The sequence below is a fragment of the Mus caroli genome, unplaced genomic scaffold (assembly GCF_978045245.1).
Source record: "Mus caroli unplaced genomic scaffold, Mus_caroli_1 scaffold_19, whole genome shotgun sequence".
NCBI classification, from domain to species: Eukaryota; Metazoa; Chordata; class Mammalia; order Rodentia; family Muridae; genus Mus; species Mus caroli.
The window spans coordinates 79,004,747-79,022,412 of NW_028227274.1; the positions used below are offsets into that span (position 1 = coordinate 79,004,747).

At 41.2% G+C, this 17,666-nt stretch overlaps 1 protein-coding gene across 2 annotated transcripts in view; it reads right to left on the reverse strand.

Annotated features, from left to right (window-relative positions):
* Atp9b (ATPase phospholipid transporting 9B) overlaps nucleotides 1-17,666 on the reverse strand; it is a 194,711-nt gene that overhangs the window by 111,445 nt on the left and 65,600 nt on the right. For both annotated transcript variants that reach the window (XM_021150340.2, XM_021150339.3), the window contains exons 8-10: nucleotides 13,808-13,902; nucleotides 2,695-2,775; nucleotides 587-662 (exon numbers count right to left, since the gene is read on the reverse strand). In XM_021150340.2, the coding sequence (XP_021005999.1) occupies nucleotides 587-662; nucleotides 2,695-2,775; nucleotides 13,808-13,902 (252 nt within the window). The remainder of the gene's footprint in view (nucleotides 1-586; nucleotides 663-2,694; nucleotides 2,776-13,807; nucleotides 13,903-17,666) is intronic.

Below are 17,666 nucleotides of genomic sequence, written 5' to 3' on the forward strand. Positions count from 1 at the left end.
ACTTGTAATACATCCCATAGAAATTGATTTGCAGAACTGAATTTAAGTAACTTCCTCTTTAACCACAAGGAATATTCCACCTTCTTCTAATTTCCCTCAAAAAACAATCAGAATCTTCTGTGCTTCTGAAGTCCTGGCCATCTCTCTCTCTTTCTGACTTGTCTGTCTCCATTTAACCCTTTCCTCTCCTATAGCTACCCCAGACAGTCTCTTCTAGGTCTTGTCAGCTGGACAAAAAAGTAGATAAGAACCATCAAAAATTATTACTAGCCTCCCCAGCACTCCTGTGAGACCTCTCAGTAAAGCACTCTGTTGTGTATCATGCAACAAATGTCACACCCAGGAAAATGGCCCTTGTTCCACAACAGTAGCTGCAGCACAGCCTCATGCTTCTGGTCTTGCTTTGCCATGGGTGAACAGTGTAACCTAGGCCTCCTCACAAACCCTCAAGACTATCCCCTGGCTTCTCAATCAGCTACTGCTAAATACCTCAGGAAGTTTAGGAAAGCTGCGTTAGAGAACCTAAACAAGGCTAACATCCTTAGTATGTGAGATTCATTCTTGAAGGGAACGTCTTTGTCCTTACCTGATGCAACAACAGTGCTTGCCCACAGTGTGTTCTCTATGCTGAGACTCTCATGAATGGGAGGATCACTGTCTTCCTGTTCAGAGGAAACACAAAATAAAACAAAACTGGAAAATTAGTCATGTTCCATTTAAATTCCAGGGATCTACAGCATTAGAAAAGAAACACGTCTGTCTTTATGTACCCAACTGATAATACATACAAATTTCAAGGGTGAATATAAAAACCTAAAATTATAATTTCATTTCTTCTTTCATATGCAGTATGGGTCTTTCTGTTCACAATAACTGTTGGGTGTTGCTTCTTTGAACCAGATACACAGAGGGAATTCCACTGTCATGATGGGAGCTGGAATCTCTTCTCAATTCACAAGGCATCCTCTTACCACTCTATGAGCTAGAGTCGGCTCTGTTGGAGGCTGACTCTCCTCCAGAGGGCTACAGTGTCGCTTCAGAACAGTCAATTTCCCTTCTTCCCTATGCTTCCTAGAGATACCATGCCTTTAAGTAGGAAATTATTGCTTCACAGTTTTCCAAAGTTTCCAAAAGACCCTTGATGATTAAAGAGCTACACTCACCAAATCCATCCAGAGGACATGTGATCCTATCTGAAAAAGGGCCCTCTTCAGGGAACAAAGACTCTCTAACATCAGTGTCCCAAGATGACACACCCCTACACCCCATATCCTGACAATGGCTCTGCTACTTTGAATTTTACACCACTTCAAGAGAAAGAAACCTGAGGGATTCTCAAACCTAGTTTACTCATGGGATAAGAAGAGTAACCTCTACCCACCTCTAATCAACAGGAAATCTAAAGTAACTGCTTAAACACACCACCAACACCACTTCTCTTCTAAGCTGAGTGTTCTCACACAGCTTCCTCCACTGGGACTGGCTATATTACCACTCCAACATGTCTATCCACAACTGCACACTCACCCCCTACCCCCAGGCTCTGAACAGCCCATTCTTACTCTCTGACCTTGAGGTCTAGCAGATATTCCCAACATTTAAGAAGCCATAAGCAATGCAGACGAGGGAAGACAGAGAGAGATGGGGGAAAAAAAAGAAGAAGAATGCAAAAAGTCTCTAAACTCTATAATGAAGGTTTGAATAATTTCTGTATGAAGTGACACCTAAAATGACAGTTTTATTATATGCTAAAATGTTTTTTACAAGAATGTGAATTCTTCATAATGATTTTGAAAAGCACAGGAAGGCCATGGAGCATGATGAGCACATGCTTCTCCCATGTTTCCATGGACACCTTGGCATGTAGCTCTGCAGCACACATGTCAAAACACAGCTGCAACATGATAGCCATCTCCTGTGGGTGCGGAATGCCTCCAAGGTGTTCTCAACTTGCACTGCCACACTTGTAGATTAACTGTCAAATAACTCAGTATCTGCAGATGGATTTGTAAGTGATAATGATCACTAGCTAATCTTGTATATGACAAAGAGTAACAAACATGTCCAACCATGCTCTAGTATAAATAAACTATAGTCATAAAACCTCTTATTAAGAAATAAAAGTTATAAGCTGCTAAAATAAGTATTCAGTTCTTCTATTCCCAATAATCATGAGCAAATGGAACAGTGGGGGAAGCTTCAAGGTTTACTTTACCAAGTTTTTGTAATAACAAATTCATGCATCAAAATATACACATAGAAGTAAAGAAATGTGTAAATGCATATATATGTGTATATATGTACACACACACACACACATATATAAATGTATATTTATCCTTCCAGGTAATAAGAGCTAGAAATGATGGGCACATCACAGCTATCAACTATTATCTGAAGCCAAGATTGAATTAGCTACAGTGTGCTATTTTTCTGGCTCCCATCCTATGGGAGCAGGATTTTATCAACAGGGCATCTGCTACACACAAGAGAGCCTGCACTGAATGTGACCCACCAACACAGATGCTGCTGAGAAGATCTAAGAACCTGACACATGGTACAGCCTTTGCTACAAGCTTTAGAATCTCTGCATGAATGTACTGTAGACTGAACTGTTGTCTCTAAACAAAGGTCCATTAATTTTAACTTCTACAAATAATGAAAATCTTCATATTAACCAACTATTTACCTTACCCTGGTAAATGTTCCTTCAAAGCTATGAATATCCAGTTGTGGCTTCTGAGCATAAACATAGGCACTGATAGAAAAAAGGTCCTGAAACATAGAAAATAAAAATGACCATCGATCTGATGACTGAACAAACACGGTCAAATAACTGTCAGCACATGAAGCTTCCATACCACACACCACCTTCTGATCCAGGGAGTTGAAGAACAAGCTAGCAGCGATCCCCATTTCCACATGCATATGAGCATTTACAAGAGTGTGTGTTTCATTTACTATATCAGACATCAAATGACTGAATAATGACACAATAATGAGAGTGTCATTCGAAGCGTTTCATGATAATTTAAAAATCATTCTGAAGTTTTCAATAATGTAGGAAAGCCTCTGCTATTAGGTCAAGGGCAACATTTGTTCGCATTACTTAAAGGTCATTAAAATACATCCTTAATCATAACATGTGTTTCATTACAAATAAAATTGCCTCTTGTTCAATAAAACTAATTAAATGTAAATGGTATTGTTTACTGCTATATAGATCTTTTGAAATAAATCAGCAAGTCATGATTTATTGAAAATTGCTGGGGCCTCATGGTTGTTAATAAATTTGCTTGATCACAAAAGCCAGAAGCATATTTCCCAAATGTCTACAGTGTCTGGAAACTGTTCGGCAGAAACCACATCTGGGACTGCAGTAGAGCAGTGCAAGCTCAGTCACAGGACTCCCAAGCCCCAAGCTTTGACCACATTAACAGCTCAGGAAAAAAAAAAAAAAAAAAAGAGCTGTAGTACGAGTGGTCCACCTGCCCTGCACCACACTTCCAGGGCTAGGAGGGACATTACTGGTGATGTGACACAAAGTATCTCCAAATCCATCACTCACAGTCACAGGAGTTAAAACAAGTGACACATATGTCATTGTAAGCTATGAAGTGATGACAAACTAAACTGCCTGTCCACAGTAAGATCAGAACTTTCTTTTCTATGGAATAGCAAAACGTGTTCAGCTTTATCATTGCCCATGCATAGGAAGGTCCGTTCTTTTGTAGGAAATATTCTTGTTAGTGCATACATAACCAAATAAAAAATTACAGTAATTTCATGAATTACACAATTGTTTCACTCAAATTTATTCATACTTCCTATCAAACCATATTAGGCATAAAATTTGAAAGTAGCATTATATGAAAAGTATACCTCTTTAAATACTTCATTATATGTAATATATATCTTTAAACACTTTTAAATATAAATTATCATATATATTTTCCATTAATAAAAATGAAGAGAACATCCTTTTATAATAAAGCATGACTTCCTATGGTGATAAAAAGAGAAATCAGTCAAAGTTAGACAGCAAATAGTATACTAATTTTTTAAGCTATCTTTCTAGCACGTTATTCATAAAAGGAGTGAAAGGACCGCCCAGTCAAAGTGGGAAGTGGGGAAGGAGCTGATTGGCTACGCTCACTCTGAGCACAGGTGGCTGAAGACTTAACTGCATGGTGGCTTCATCATCTGTGGGGCCCTGGACATTAAGGACCAGCCTAGAGTATTTCAGTAACTGCAGCATTATAATTGCTAGTGACCCTTCTGACTTCACCTACTGACAGACACTTGAAGTGATTAAAATGACAAATAAGAGCTGTCAGAAAAGTAGCATTAGGGCACACCAGGAAACCAAACAACACAGAGGAGAACATGCTAGTGTTGACCCCGACACAATCCGACACATTTACATAGAGCAAAGGAAACCATGAAGCTAGCGGTCAAAGGACAGACTGAAGGTCTGCCTTGCAGCATGCAGTGCACTGGGTCACAGGCACATCTGCCTGTGAATGAGGAAGACTGGAAACCATATAACCAATTGAGAACAATTTTAAATTTGTAGAAAAAAATTACTTTGTTCAGGAAACAGTACTGGTGAGGGTGAGTAACATGGTTTGGTTGTTTGATTTTGATTTCTCACTCAGAAATTCACCCGAAATTAATGCTGACTAATTAGAACATTTATGATTATGGAGTTTCCCAACTAGTGTTGCAGGTCCAATGCCAAATTATCTTGAGTTACCTTTGAGCCCCCCTTTAGTAGTCATTCACTGCCCACCTAACTAACACTGGCCTGTAAACATCTTATGATCACTGGGTAAATCATCTATAAATGGATTAACAGACCATCAGCTTCCACCAGCTCAGACTGAGATGTCATCTGTGCTATCACAGAGGTACCTTCATGTTTCTGTAACCTACCTGACATCCCACCAATGTATTAAATGTGCCTTCATTTATGACAAAAAAAAAAGGAAAGAAATTAAAGAGAAAGAAAGGAAGAAAAAGAAAAGGAAAAAGGAAAAGAAAAGAAAACATTTTTCATGAGGGTTAGTAAGATGGTTCAGTGGGAAAACACACTTTCTTAATGATCTCCCTTTGATTCCTGGGACCTACAGGCTAGAGAGAGAACTAGTACCTCAAGGTGTCCTCTGACCTCTCACATGTGCACTGTGCACACAAACACAGACACACATGAAATAAATGTAAAAGGTTTTTAAAATTCACGAATCTCTTACCACAGTTGCACATAGAATTTATAAGGTCTGTGTTAGCATTTCTTCTAGGCTCCGCCCAACAGTTACCTAGCAACAGCCCAGTAAGAGCCTGGTTTGCTATAAAAAGACTGGCCTCTAGCTAGCTCTCTCTGACCATCACCACCTCTCTCTCTCTCTCCCTCTCTGCCCCCCTTTCTCCTTCTCTTTCTTCTCCCCCTCCCCCTCTGTCTCTCCATATGTTCCCTGCCCTTCCTCTCTCTCTTTTCTCTCCCTCTCTCCTTCTCTTTCCCTGCCTCTACTCCCTTCTCATGGCCCCAAATAAACTTCCTTTTATACCTGTTGTATAGCTAGTACCACAGGGGGTTTGCCTCAGCATGGGCCCTCTAAGGCACTTCCTCTGGCCCATAAAATTTATGGTCACTCAATTTCAGCTCCAGAAAATAACCTATCTCTTATTAACACTGAGGTGAGAGCTGTGTTTTGTACAGACACTAGATAGAGTAGAGGTTTAGTATGGACGATAGAAATTACCCGAAAATAATGTAGACTATAAAAGTAGGAACAGTCTAGGCAGGCGACAAAGAACCATATCCACTTTAAAAAAAAAAAAAAAAAAAAAAAAAAGAAAGAAAAACTTTAGGATACTGGTGTGTCATACAACAAACTACCAATACAAGCACTATATACACAAACATAAACATCTATATAAACGTCAAAAACATAGATTCTAGTTGGATGTTGTAAGTACTGGGGATTACCTGAGAGCAGGGCATCCAAGGTGCTAGGTAGCACTTTCGGCATGCAATACTGGGCTATATAGCCTGGCTTCTTTCACGTTTTAGTTTTAGACAGAACTCATATTGTCTAGCCTAGCTGGTCTTGAATTTACTCTGTAGCTGGGGTGGGACATGAATTTGCAATCCTATTGCCTCAGTCTCCAAATGGCTGAGATTACAGATGTGGCTACACGTTTTAAGATTATCTATGTAAAGCCTAACATATACTAGGCATGATAGTGCATTCTGTTATCCCTGGAGGCCTAGGGTGAGAATATTTCAAAAACAGACAATAAAAATTCAGAAACATTTGTAAAATCTTACATTAAAAAATGACCCCAAACACAGTTACTTAAATGTCCTTCTGGGAAAACAGTATACATGATATACTCTCCTAAATACAAGGGGTGGAGGATAACCTATGAGGGAGATTCTCCTATTTTATTACTCATGGCATGTTCAATGGATAGATTGCTATTAAAGTAAGGGGAAAATGGACTAATGTGAGACCTGCTTTCTCAGTGGAAAAAATTGTAAAAATGGATTAAATACAGGAAGCAGCCATATTCAGAAAGGGACACAATGACCTGAGGGTGGATAGACATATAGCTGTGTGCCCACTCCTTTGACATGAAGCAGCGATTCACTGGACAGGGAAGATGGCAAGCAGGAGAGGCAGGGCTCTGACACAGAGACTGAGTGCAGGGAAGCTGTGGTAAGGGAGCCTGCAGTTGCTGGGGAGGGAGGGAAAGACAAAGAACTGTACAAGTCCGCAGAGGGCTCCACTGGAGTCTGTTACCCACAGTGACACCAAGCACACAAGGTAGAAACTGACCAGGTACTTGCTAACCCCCAAGCTGGCCCGCTTTAGAAGCTGCAGAGTTCAGAAGTGGTCAGGTTTTGAGAGAGGTACAGTCGGGTAAAGCAGTTTAGTAGTTCCCAGAAGGAGCTTGTCTTGTCTTGGGACTAAACCCTCATGACAGCACAATGGAGCCCACCCTAAAACATTTAAGAATAAGCCTTGACAAGATGATGCTGATCTACACGTTTTTGAACTAAGACTGTTGATTAGAGGCACTAAAGGAAGGAAAAATTTCTCAACATTGATTATAACTTTTATAACATCCAGCATTACAAATAAATAAATCCCAGTAGACATGTGAATCAGTTAAGTGTGACCTGTAACAAGGACTAAGTGTTTCAAATACAGACATACCTAAAAATGACAAAGATAATGAAATTTCTAACTTTAGAATTATCATGCACTGATGAAAGATCCAATCAACTTTCTATCTCGTAAAGAAATTCTATTCCTAATTAAAAACTTTGCAGAAAGCTAAACTCTAGGACCAGATGTTTCAAAGGTGAATCTGTCCAAACATATAAAAAACAGTAGCATTTATCTGATGTCAACTATTTTAAAAATACAAGAGGCAAAAAGACTCCATAAAATATTTTATGGGCAGCATATCCCTTATTATCAAATAAAAGGCATGAAGTAAAACCAGTACAAATCAATATCCTTTGATATATTTGTGCACACACACACACACAGTCTCCCCTACTCCCAGGAAAATCCACAGAAGTCAGATGCTATACAATATATGAAAAAGATATCCAACAGGAGAAAACAACAAAGCCAGTATAAGGGCAGACAACATTATGTATTAATATGTTAATAAAAGAAAAAACACAGGATCACATAAGGATACAGAAAAGCCTCAAAAAAAAAGAAAGAGAGAGAGAAAGAAAAGAAAAGAAAAAGGAAAAGGAAAAGGGAAGGGAAAAGAAAAAAAGAAAAGAAAACCCATTTGTTACTATTAGGCCTCAGGCTGTCCAACTCTTTAGAAATGAGCTAAAACTGAACTCTCGGAGGATTTATGGACTGAAGATAAAAGCAGCACTCCTCAGGAACTTGTGAAACAGGTTCCCAGCTGCAAAAAAAGTCAGTTCCCTTACCTCTGGCAGAAGGGACGCAGTAGTCACCTGCTGTTGCATATCAAAGCTCATGCTGGCCTCCAGACTCCCTCAGTATCACAAGCAACTGTTAGACATCTCAGAGTCCATGCTAGCATCCCAGCCCTTCTCTCCTTCTCCCTTACCTTAAACTCATTCCAGTGCCTGGGCTTCTCTTCTCGCAGCTACTCATCCTTCTAGAATCTGGCAGTTCTAACTGGTCTCTGTCATTTCCAAGTACTACTCTCTCTTATTCTCTCCTGCTGTGCTCTATTCTCTATCTCTTGCTATCTTGCCATGCCCACTGTTCCACTCTCTCCTACTTCCCTGATCCTGGCCATATCTATTCTGTTACTTTCTCTCTCTGCTCCTGACTCTGCTAGATGCATCTGGCTTTACCCATATATGGAGTGGACTTGTCAGCAGTTTCTCAAGTCTCTGAGCAAAATAGACTAGGAAAAAACTTTCTCACCCTGATCAACAATATTCATGAATAACTGGATACTTCAGCAGACTGTTGCAAGATATTTGGTCATACTGTGAATCCTGAGATTTACTGAAAAGTACAATTTCTAGTTGTGGTGTGGCCCAGCCTTAGCACACATCTTTAATCCCTTTGGCTGGGATGCAAACACACCCTTAGTACACACCTTTAATCCCAAACAATGAAGGTAAAGTTAGTTTAGAGACGGAAGCCCCCATGTCTGAAATGTTATCAAACACACCCTTAGTACACACCTTTAATCCCAAACAATGAAGGTAAAGTTAGTTTAGAGACGGAAGCCCCCATGTCTGAAATGTTATCTAATTGAGTGGCAGACAAAGTGAAAGATTTGACAGAATAGGATATGCCCAACTCTCATGAGAACACAGAGAAAAGGGAAGCTATTTGAGGAAGCCCACGCACAAGAACAGAGGCAGTTTTACCAAGAGTTTTAAAGAGATAGGATGAAGACAGAACAAGCCAGAGAATAAGAAGGAGCCATAAAATTAGAACATATTGCCAAAGTTAGTATGAGACCAATTCAGGAGAGGCCTAAAGAGAAAAGCCAGATTGAATCAGTCATCTTGGAGAGGAGTTTGAAACAGAACAGCTGTGTTAAACCAGCCAGCCAGAGATCAGAAAGAACTAAGAAGGGGTGAGCTTATGAAGCAGTAACCTCAGGAGGTGGAATCATTCTAGGCCTAGATAGGATTGTACAGAGGCTAGAAGCTTCCAGGGCTAGGACTAGGTTAACAGACATAAGCAGTGAGCCTGGGAAATGACAATTAAATTAGGAGAATAAAAGATACATTTACCTCTCTCCAGCAGCCGAGCAAGATGCCCAAAGGGAAGAAGGCCAAGGGGAAGAAAGTGGCCCCAGCCGCCCCCGCCATCGTCAAGAAGCAGGAGGCCAAGAAGGTGGTCAACCCTCTGGTTTGAGAAGAGACCCAAGAACTTCGACATTGGACAGGATATCCAGCCCAAAAGAGATTTAACGTGCTTCGTCAAATGGCCTCACTACATCAGGCTGCAGCGGCAAAGAGCCATCCTCTACAAGTGGCTCAAAGTCCCTCCTGCCATTAACCAGTTTACCCAGGACAGGCAAACAGCTACTCAGCTGCTTAAGCTTGCCCAGAGACAAAGCAAGAGAAGAAGCAAAGGCTACTGACCCGTGCTGAGAAGAAAGCTGCTGGCAAAGGTGACGTCCCAACTAAGAGACCACCTGTCCTCCGAGCAGGAGTCAATACAGTCACTACCTTGGTGGAGAACAAGAAGGCTCAGCTGGTGGTGATTGCCCATGACGTAGACCCCATTGAGCTGGTGGTTTTCCTACCTGCCCTGTGTCGAAAGATGGGGGTACCCTGCTGCATCATCAAGGGAATGGCCAGCCTGGGGCACCTGGCCCACAGGAAGACATGCACCACTGTTGCCTTCACACAGGTTAACTCGGAAGACAAGGGTGCTCTGGCTAAGCTGGTGGAAGCTATTAGGACCAATTATAATGACAGATTTGACGAGATCTGTCGCCACTGGGGAGGCAACGTCCTGGGTAAGTCTGTGGCTCGCATTGCCAATCTGGAAAAGCAAAGGCTAAAGAACTCGTCACTAAATTCAGTTAAATGTACACTAAGTTTTCTGTACCTAAATATAATTACAAAATTACAAAAAAAAAAAAAAAAAAAAAAAAGAAGATACATTTACACCAGACAGAAAGTAAAATGCATTCCCAGTCCTCAACCGCAGCTCAGGACCCAGTGTCACATTACATGTTTGGTTCTGAATAAGGTGGGGAGAGGACACACATTTAGAGGTTAGAAGTCAAGATTTAATAGTGTTCCTTAGTAGCTGTCTCCTGTCTTTGGAAAGAGTGTCTCTAAACTGAGACTAGGGCTCTGCCTGCCTGTCTTCCTGGCACACGATAATAAGTACAGGTTTGGCTTTTGCATGGGTGCCAAGGGTCACAAACAGGTTGAACACCACTGGCTATGGCTACTCTCTACATCCTGATAGTGAGGCCCACCTACTGAACACCACTTATCTATGTCATCAAACATGGAAGAACTGAGTTAATGTCCAGCTAGAAACTTTACTCCTGCTGACATTCATGGGGCTGTGCAAGGTACTCCGCATGCTACTGCAGATGAAAATTAATCATCTACAAACCCTATGACCTGAAACTGAGAGGACTGAGCTAGCCAGAGCCAGGCTGAGTCCATGACAGGCTGCAAAGAGCAGTTTGGGAGACTAGGCCTAAGTTTCTGTTTCCCATAAATGAGAACCTGGATCCAGGAACCTGTGGTCACCTAACCATAGCTATAGGCAGCCAATCTGAGGACACCTTGTCATCTGACCTGAAGAATAGGTAGCTAGAATGAGTAAGGGACTCCAAGGAGGTCTCCAGAGCCTAACAACTGTAGAATCAGTCAGACTCCTAGAGATAGAGCTAACCATTCAAGGTAAAAGAGCACACACCCCTTCCTGGGATTCCCCTAACAGTAAAATTTGGGCCTGGGAGCTACTAGGGGTCTCCATTCCCAAAGGGGGAAACCCCTGCATGCAGGAAGTTCATATGAATAACCGCTCTTTGCTTCTATATACTATTTGAGTCTGGGGTATCATTCTTTGGTGCCTCTTTTTTTTTTTGGGGGGGGGGTTCGAGATAGGGTTTCTCTGGATAGCCCTGGCTGTCCTGGAACTCACTTCGTAGACCAGGCTGGCCTCAAACTCAGAAATCTGCCTGCCTCTGCCTCTGCCTCCCAAGTGTTGGGATTAAAGACGTGCGCTGCCGCCGCCGCCGCTACCACCACCACCACCACCACTGGCTTCTTTAGTGACTCTTAAACCCTAACAAAACAGCAACCTCACAGCAAGATACACTGATACAATAGTGACCTAAGTGTTATGGGAGTAACCACTCACATTTTCTATTGAATTTAGGGCCTACTCCATAAGATAACTCATACCTGACACTGTGAAAGTGGCCAAAAAAGTGAGACTAGACAGGCCATGGGGAAAAACTGCTACTACTAACTACTACTATGCTAAAGCAATATAGCAATAAAGACTCCTAATGACATATGATATACCCACAGATCAGTGGCTTGCTGAATTCATATCAGGAAAGTTTTCTTTGTGTACAGAACACAGAGAACCACAACTGGACAATGTGCAGAGAATATGAAACTTGGGAGCACTCAATCTTAAATGAGATGTTTTCACCGCAATAGTAGAAAGGGAAAAATCAGTTTTCTACAGTAGTTGGCAAACAAAATATACTGCATGGTTTGTTTGGGTTTTTTGTTGTGGTTTGCTTTTAGTTTGGGTGGTTGCTTTTCTTTCTTTTTTTTTTTTCCTTATTAGCTTTTTGCTTAATTTTCATTTTTGAGTTTGTTTTTATTTTGATAGAGAAAGAGAGAAGAGGAAAAATACAGTTGATTGGGTAGAGAGGTTGAGAGCATCTACAAGGAGTTAAGAAAAGGGAAAAAATCACAATATATTGTGTAAAACACGTAACATAAACGTTTGGGAATGAAGGATGGCGCTACTGTGCTACATAAAGATAAAGCAGAAGCAGTGTCCACCTCCTTAAGAAAAGGAGGCACACTGTGCTCATCTGCTCTATCTGTGTGGACGGTGCTGTGCCCTCCCGCAATCATCACACACCTTTCAATGACACACACCAGAGAGAAATGGCAAAGGGGGTGAAGATAACTAACTAAGAAAGAGATACATATTTCTAGTACACAGCGGATGGAAGTCTGATTGTTACATAATCAGGGTTAAAGCAATGAACTAGCCATACTCTCTACCCAGCCGAGGCATTTCCATCTGTATTTTATGATAGGTAGATCTTCTAAAATAAAATTTCCCCTGATGATATGTGTCTGATTATGTTTGGCCAGAACTCTCTGAAGGTTTCAGATGATGACTATAAAACCGTGAAGACTGTATTACCCCATAGTTCTAAGACGTTGTTTAAAGGAGGAACACATGGTTTACATGCCTTCTCTCAATGTCTACATTTCACAACTAAGTTAGAAAATGCAAGATTTCTCTTTTGCCACTACAACAGATCAGCAGAAGCTAGCTGGTGAACTGCACAGGGTGACTCCAACTCAAGATCAGAAACTACATGTGTCTCAAATGGGCCCAGGCTCATTTTTCTGGCACCAGAGGTAAAAATGTGTTTTCCAGTTTTAAAATGCTGGGGCAAAATCATGGAGGAGGAGGCCAAGCCAGTGACTACAGGACAATATACCATACAGGAAGGACTACGAACACCTGGCTAGGGTCCAACTGGTTCTAGCAAAGATACAAAAGAAATATATAAGGAATGAATCCTAATTTAGAAATTACCTTAAATATAGGCAATACTAAAATACCCAAAAAAGGAAAATTTGCCCAAGTCTCAGCCATTTAACTTCCATAGTTCAACACACAGAGGCAAACGCGCCTGCCACCGAAGACACGGCATACTGTGAAGACTTACTGCTCTGCTGTAAGCAGACACTCTTCCCCAGAGGCCTCCCTTCTCGTGATAATCTCCATCCTTCTCCTGGTCACAGAAGGACAGCAGATTATGTAAGAAGACAAAGCTGCTTGTGTTCAGATTGGTGTTATATATAAAAACAAAAATATTAACACCACATAAACAACAACTATTCTAACTGTAGGGTATTTTTTTAAGAAGGGAGGAAGGAAGAGAAGGGAGAGGGAAAGTCAGGTGTACTAGCAGAAGCGATTCTTGATATCTATGAAAGCTGCTTTAGAAATCACGGAATCCACACACATCTATGACCCTGTTGTTTCTAATCTCTCCCTGCAGCTTTCCTGGGTAGTAAGTGATAGGGGACTCACTCAGCAACTGTTAAAAGTGTGGTCTGAAACTATCTCTCCCCCTTCCCTCAGCCTAAGAAACATAGCAGCATTCACGTCCTCCAAATCAAAGTCTCCTGTCCTCAGAAGGAAAAGCTGCAGCAAAAGACTTGGCTCAAGGACTAGGCTCAGTCATGGTCTGAGCTCTATTCTCCCAGAACACTTCAACCTGCTACCCCGTAAGCAGCAACTCCCAGCACCAGACTCTCCAGTCCATCACAGCTTGACACATTACTTATCTGAGAAATTTTAAGACAGATAAAAATATAGACAGCCTAAGTGTCAGATCAGTAGGAACATTCAAAACTACCTAAAATAGGCTGTGCACTAGAAAACTACATCATTTTTAATGGCCTTGAGGAATAAGAAAATGACAAATTGCAGGCTTAAATGTGTTCAAATTAGTCAGCTAGTATCAACAGAAACTTCCTTACCACCCCATTACTACTGCTAAAAAGCAAGTACAGTGTCACAGTGGAGCTCACCCCGAGGGCTGGCAGCCGTTGTGTGCAGCTCACCGCCACCTTCAGCTTCCAGTCAGTCTCACCATCTAGCTGGTCCGTGCGGATAAAACATGAACCTTGGAGGTAGAGGAGAAAATGTCACCATCTGTAACTGCACTGAAGGAAGTTTCTCCTGAGTTATAAGTATTTTCGAAGCAGATGTAGGCACATTAGGATTTGGAAAATGATTCATCGAAACAGTGCCAAGAACAAACAGCTTTAAAAAGCCTTGGTTTTAGATGACGTCATTTGGCTCAGAGAATAAACCTGTAAAAAGATAGTCCCTAATCTATTTTTTAATCACTTATGTCCTGTTTGGTACCCTTACTTTTGTTTTAGTCATAATGGTGCAACAGTATCTCTGTATGTTTTGCATGATACTATGACTCAAAACCAGGGCCTTGAGCACACTAGACAAGTGTCCTACCACTGAGCTACGACCCTAGCCCATGTCAATTAAGGTTTAATATCAACTACTGAAAGCTATCTAGATCATTTCTACTTTTAATCTATGTTTTGATGATGACAAGATAATAAGATACATACAAAAATATCTCAGAGTCTGACATTACCTTGCTAATAAAATGTTAATTGACCATCATAAAATGCTCAGTAATATAAGCACAGCTAAAATGCTAATACCCAGGTAAGTGCTATTGCATAATAACAAACCCATCAAGTTTCAGAAGGGGAAAAATCTGAATCACAGCCATCTAATTACCCCAGACCATACTCCTCATCCCTCTTCTGAGAACTGATCCTAGAGATAGCAGCAAACACAAAATGTACTAAATGACACACACACAGAACTACTCATTGCAGCAGTCTATAATAATGAAAGGTTGGTACGGGGACTAGAGAGATAGCTAAATAAAACAGCAGAGGCAGCAATTTTAAAAGGACAAAGGAGAAAAGACCTCAACATTATGAAAAGATCCCTAGGAGATATTGTCAAATGGAGAAAATGGGGTACAAACACACTGAGGGAGGAAGAGGGCAATGAAGAGGGAGAGAGAAATTGATGTCTGAGGCACAGTGGGCACACACTTGCAATGTCAGCAACTGGGAGGCAGAGGCAAGAGGATCTGGAATTCAAGGACTTCCTCCACTACAGAGAGTGTGAGGACACTCAGGGCTACAGAAGGCCTTGTTAAGGGTGGTGGATTAAAAGATGATGTTTAAGAATAAAAGAGGGCAATGCATTTGCAATCAGCATTTTACAGTGTGGTATTCTTGCAGCACAACTACTTGCTTGAAAGGGGAGATGATAAACACTGACATGAAGGGACAGGGAATGAAAGAAAGGAGAGGAGAAGGAGGTATACCTGCATGGTCACATATCTGTTAGGTTAGAGAACTACAAATATCCATATTTGCAAACTTGTATACCTGTTTCTGTGTGCATGTATCTTTTATAGGTATGCAATGCAGTCCTGGGCATCCATGTGTTCACACATGTGTTTCTGTGCTCTATGGACAAGCATACCTATATATATATATATATATATATACACACATTTATCCATATGCATTGCTACACACACATACAAGCAGAGATGCATAAAATGCACCTATACAGGGAAAAAGGGAACAGAGGAAGGAACTAGAACCTTCCTGCTCAGACCTTACAATGTTCATGTATAAATCGTACATTCTCCCCATAATTTAAATACAGACTACAACAAGCATGTGATGAAGCAATTCTTAAACAATAAAAGGAAAGGAGTCCATAAAACACGAAAAACATAAATTCAGATATGGAGATGTAGCCTATGGCCCTGCACTTGCCAAGTATGTGCAAAGGCCTGTAGGCCTTCACTCGATCCCCAACACCACAGAAGGCAAGGCAAAGTGAAAACAAATAATCGTCAGTTACAGTCAATCACAGAATCCCTTCACGGTACTCTTAGACTATAACTATAAAGTAGTTACAAACCCACAAACCTTATTGTACTCTATGAATTAATTATAAAATGACACAACTCCCAAGTCCCACAAAAGCCCTCCATCCGCCTCATGCCCACAGTGCCCTTCCCTCCCTCCTTAAGGAATACTAAAGACACCACCACCTCCCAGATGCCTGCTCAGCATGTTCTCAAAGTCATTACTAATTTTCAGGATCCTCTTACCCCATCTCTTCTAAACTATCTGCCAGAAGGCTTGGGTCTCTACCCTGCTGATCTCATTCACTAGATCCTGAGCCCACCTTATACTGCAAACATGCCAGCCTTTTGTCCAGAGACACCAAGATAGCTTCTGCTCTGCCCTGAGGATGCAGCCATTCACTCAGTCAATGACCGGTGCTGCAGCAACAGAGGATACAGACAGTGAGGCCTACCTTTCCAGCTCACTTGCAGTTGCAATAAAACCCAAGTGGAGAGTTCTTTCCTTAGGATTCAACTGACCTTGAAGTGGCGCCCTAAGAAAGGGTGGCTTGTACTTTCCTTACAATGTTTCAAGACGAGAAGCTTGCATACGGGGGAGAGGGGATGAGCTACTGCACTGGCAGGTTTCAGCAGAATGTCATCATTGTTACTATAAAATCTCAAGGTAGTCTAATTTGACTCTGGCCCTGCTGAAGGGTTGTTTGTTTCTGGGAAAATACTTTGGAATGAGTCTCAATCCCTTCTTGCGGTTCCTAAGAACCTAGCGCACGCACACGCTTCTCACCACAGGAAGAGCCTGATCCAGGAACTTTCTTAGGAGTTTCTGGCTGGGCTGTTGCCACCTTTACAAAGCTGGCTATCAGGCTCTCTAGTATGTCCCACAATGTCCCTATTAAATATGAACTTTGCCTGGCTCTTCCCCAAAGTCTTCAAGTACAGAGCACAGCACTACTTCCTCTCTAATCCTTTCATTATCTTAGCCTGGGCATCATCATGGTCAAAGGACTCGGGAAATCTGAGATCAGAATCAACTCTGAAGCACGGTTATAGATCAGGAGCTATGAGACCATCTTCCATCAGTTGATGTTACACTAAGGGACCTTCACCAGACTATATGCACTTTGAAAGACTAGATGCACAATCGAGGAAACAAACTGTTGTGTTGTCCACTGTCAAAAGGATTACGTCAAGGAGAACATTCTCCACGTACTGACTAGAAAAACTACAGATAAGGAAAAGGAAAAATGTGCATCAGGTAACTCTAAAGTCAAATGTTTCCTCAGGTTCATTTTTTCTGTCTTAAATGTGATAAAATCTGATGAAAAAGTAAATAAAGCTCAATGTACTAGATTCTAGTTTTTGCAAATAAGAACAGGTGAGATGCTCTGAATTGTCTTCGATCTCTAACATGAAAGTGAAGCCAACACACCGAGCATTATAAGCACAATTCACACAGAAATTTAAGTCCTCTGGAGATAAAAGGTGCGTGTCATGTTAGATAAGCACAGACTAAGATGGATCAAAATTATTGACTTCCAGCAACTGATGTGCTAGAGGAAAAGACTACAGCAAAAGCTGAAGTGTAGACAGGGTAGCCTGTCTTACCAAGACCAAGCCAGCATTGTTTTTTTTTTTTAAACAGAAAGCACTAGCTATAACTGATACTAGTTAGACCTCAGTAAAAATGAATAATTAAATTGGTCTGCTTATATCCTATTACAGACTTCTTATGAATACTTGATTCTATTTTGTATAATTGACAAGAGTTGACAGGAAAGGACAGATTTAATGACCTCAAATTAAGATCAGCTAGTGTATGTGACACATTGAGAGCCACATCAAGGGATGATAAAGTGAGGGGACTCTGAGGAAGCTGAGGCTGTCACAGCATAACAAGTCACCCTGTACCACCAGCAGGCAGCCTGCACCAGCTCACATACCCAATAGCTCTGAAA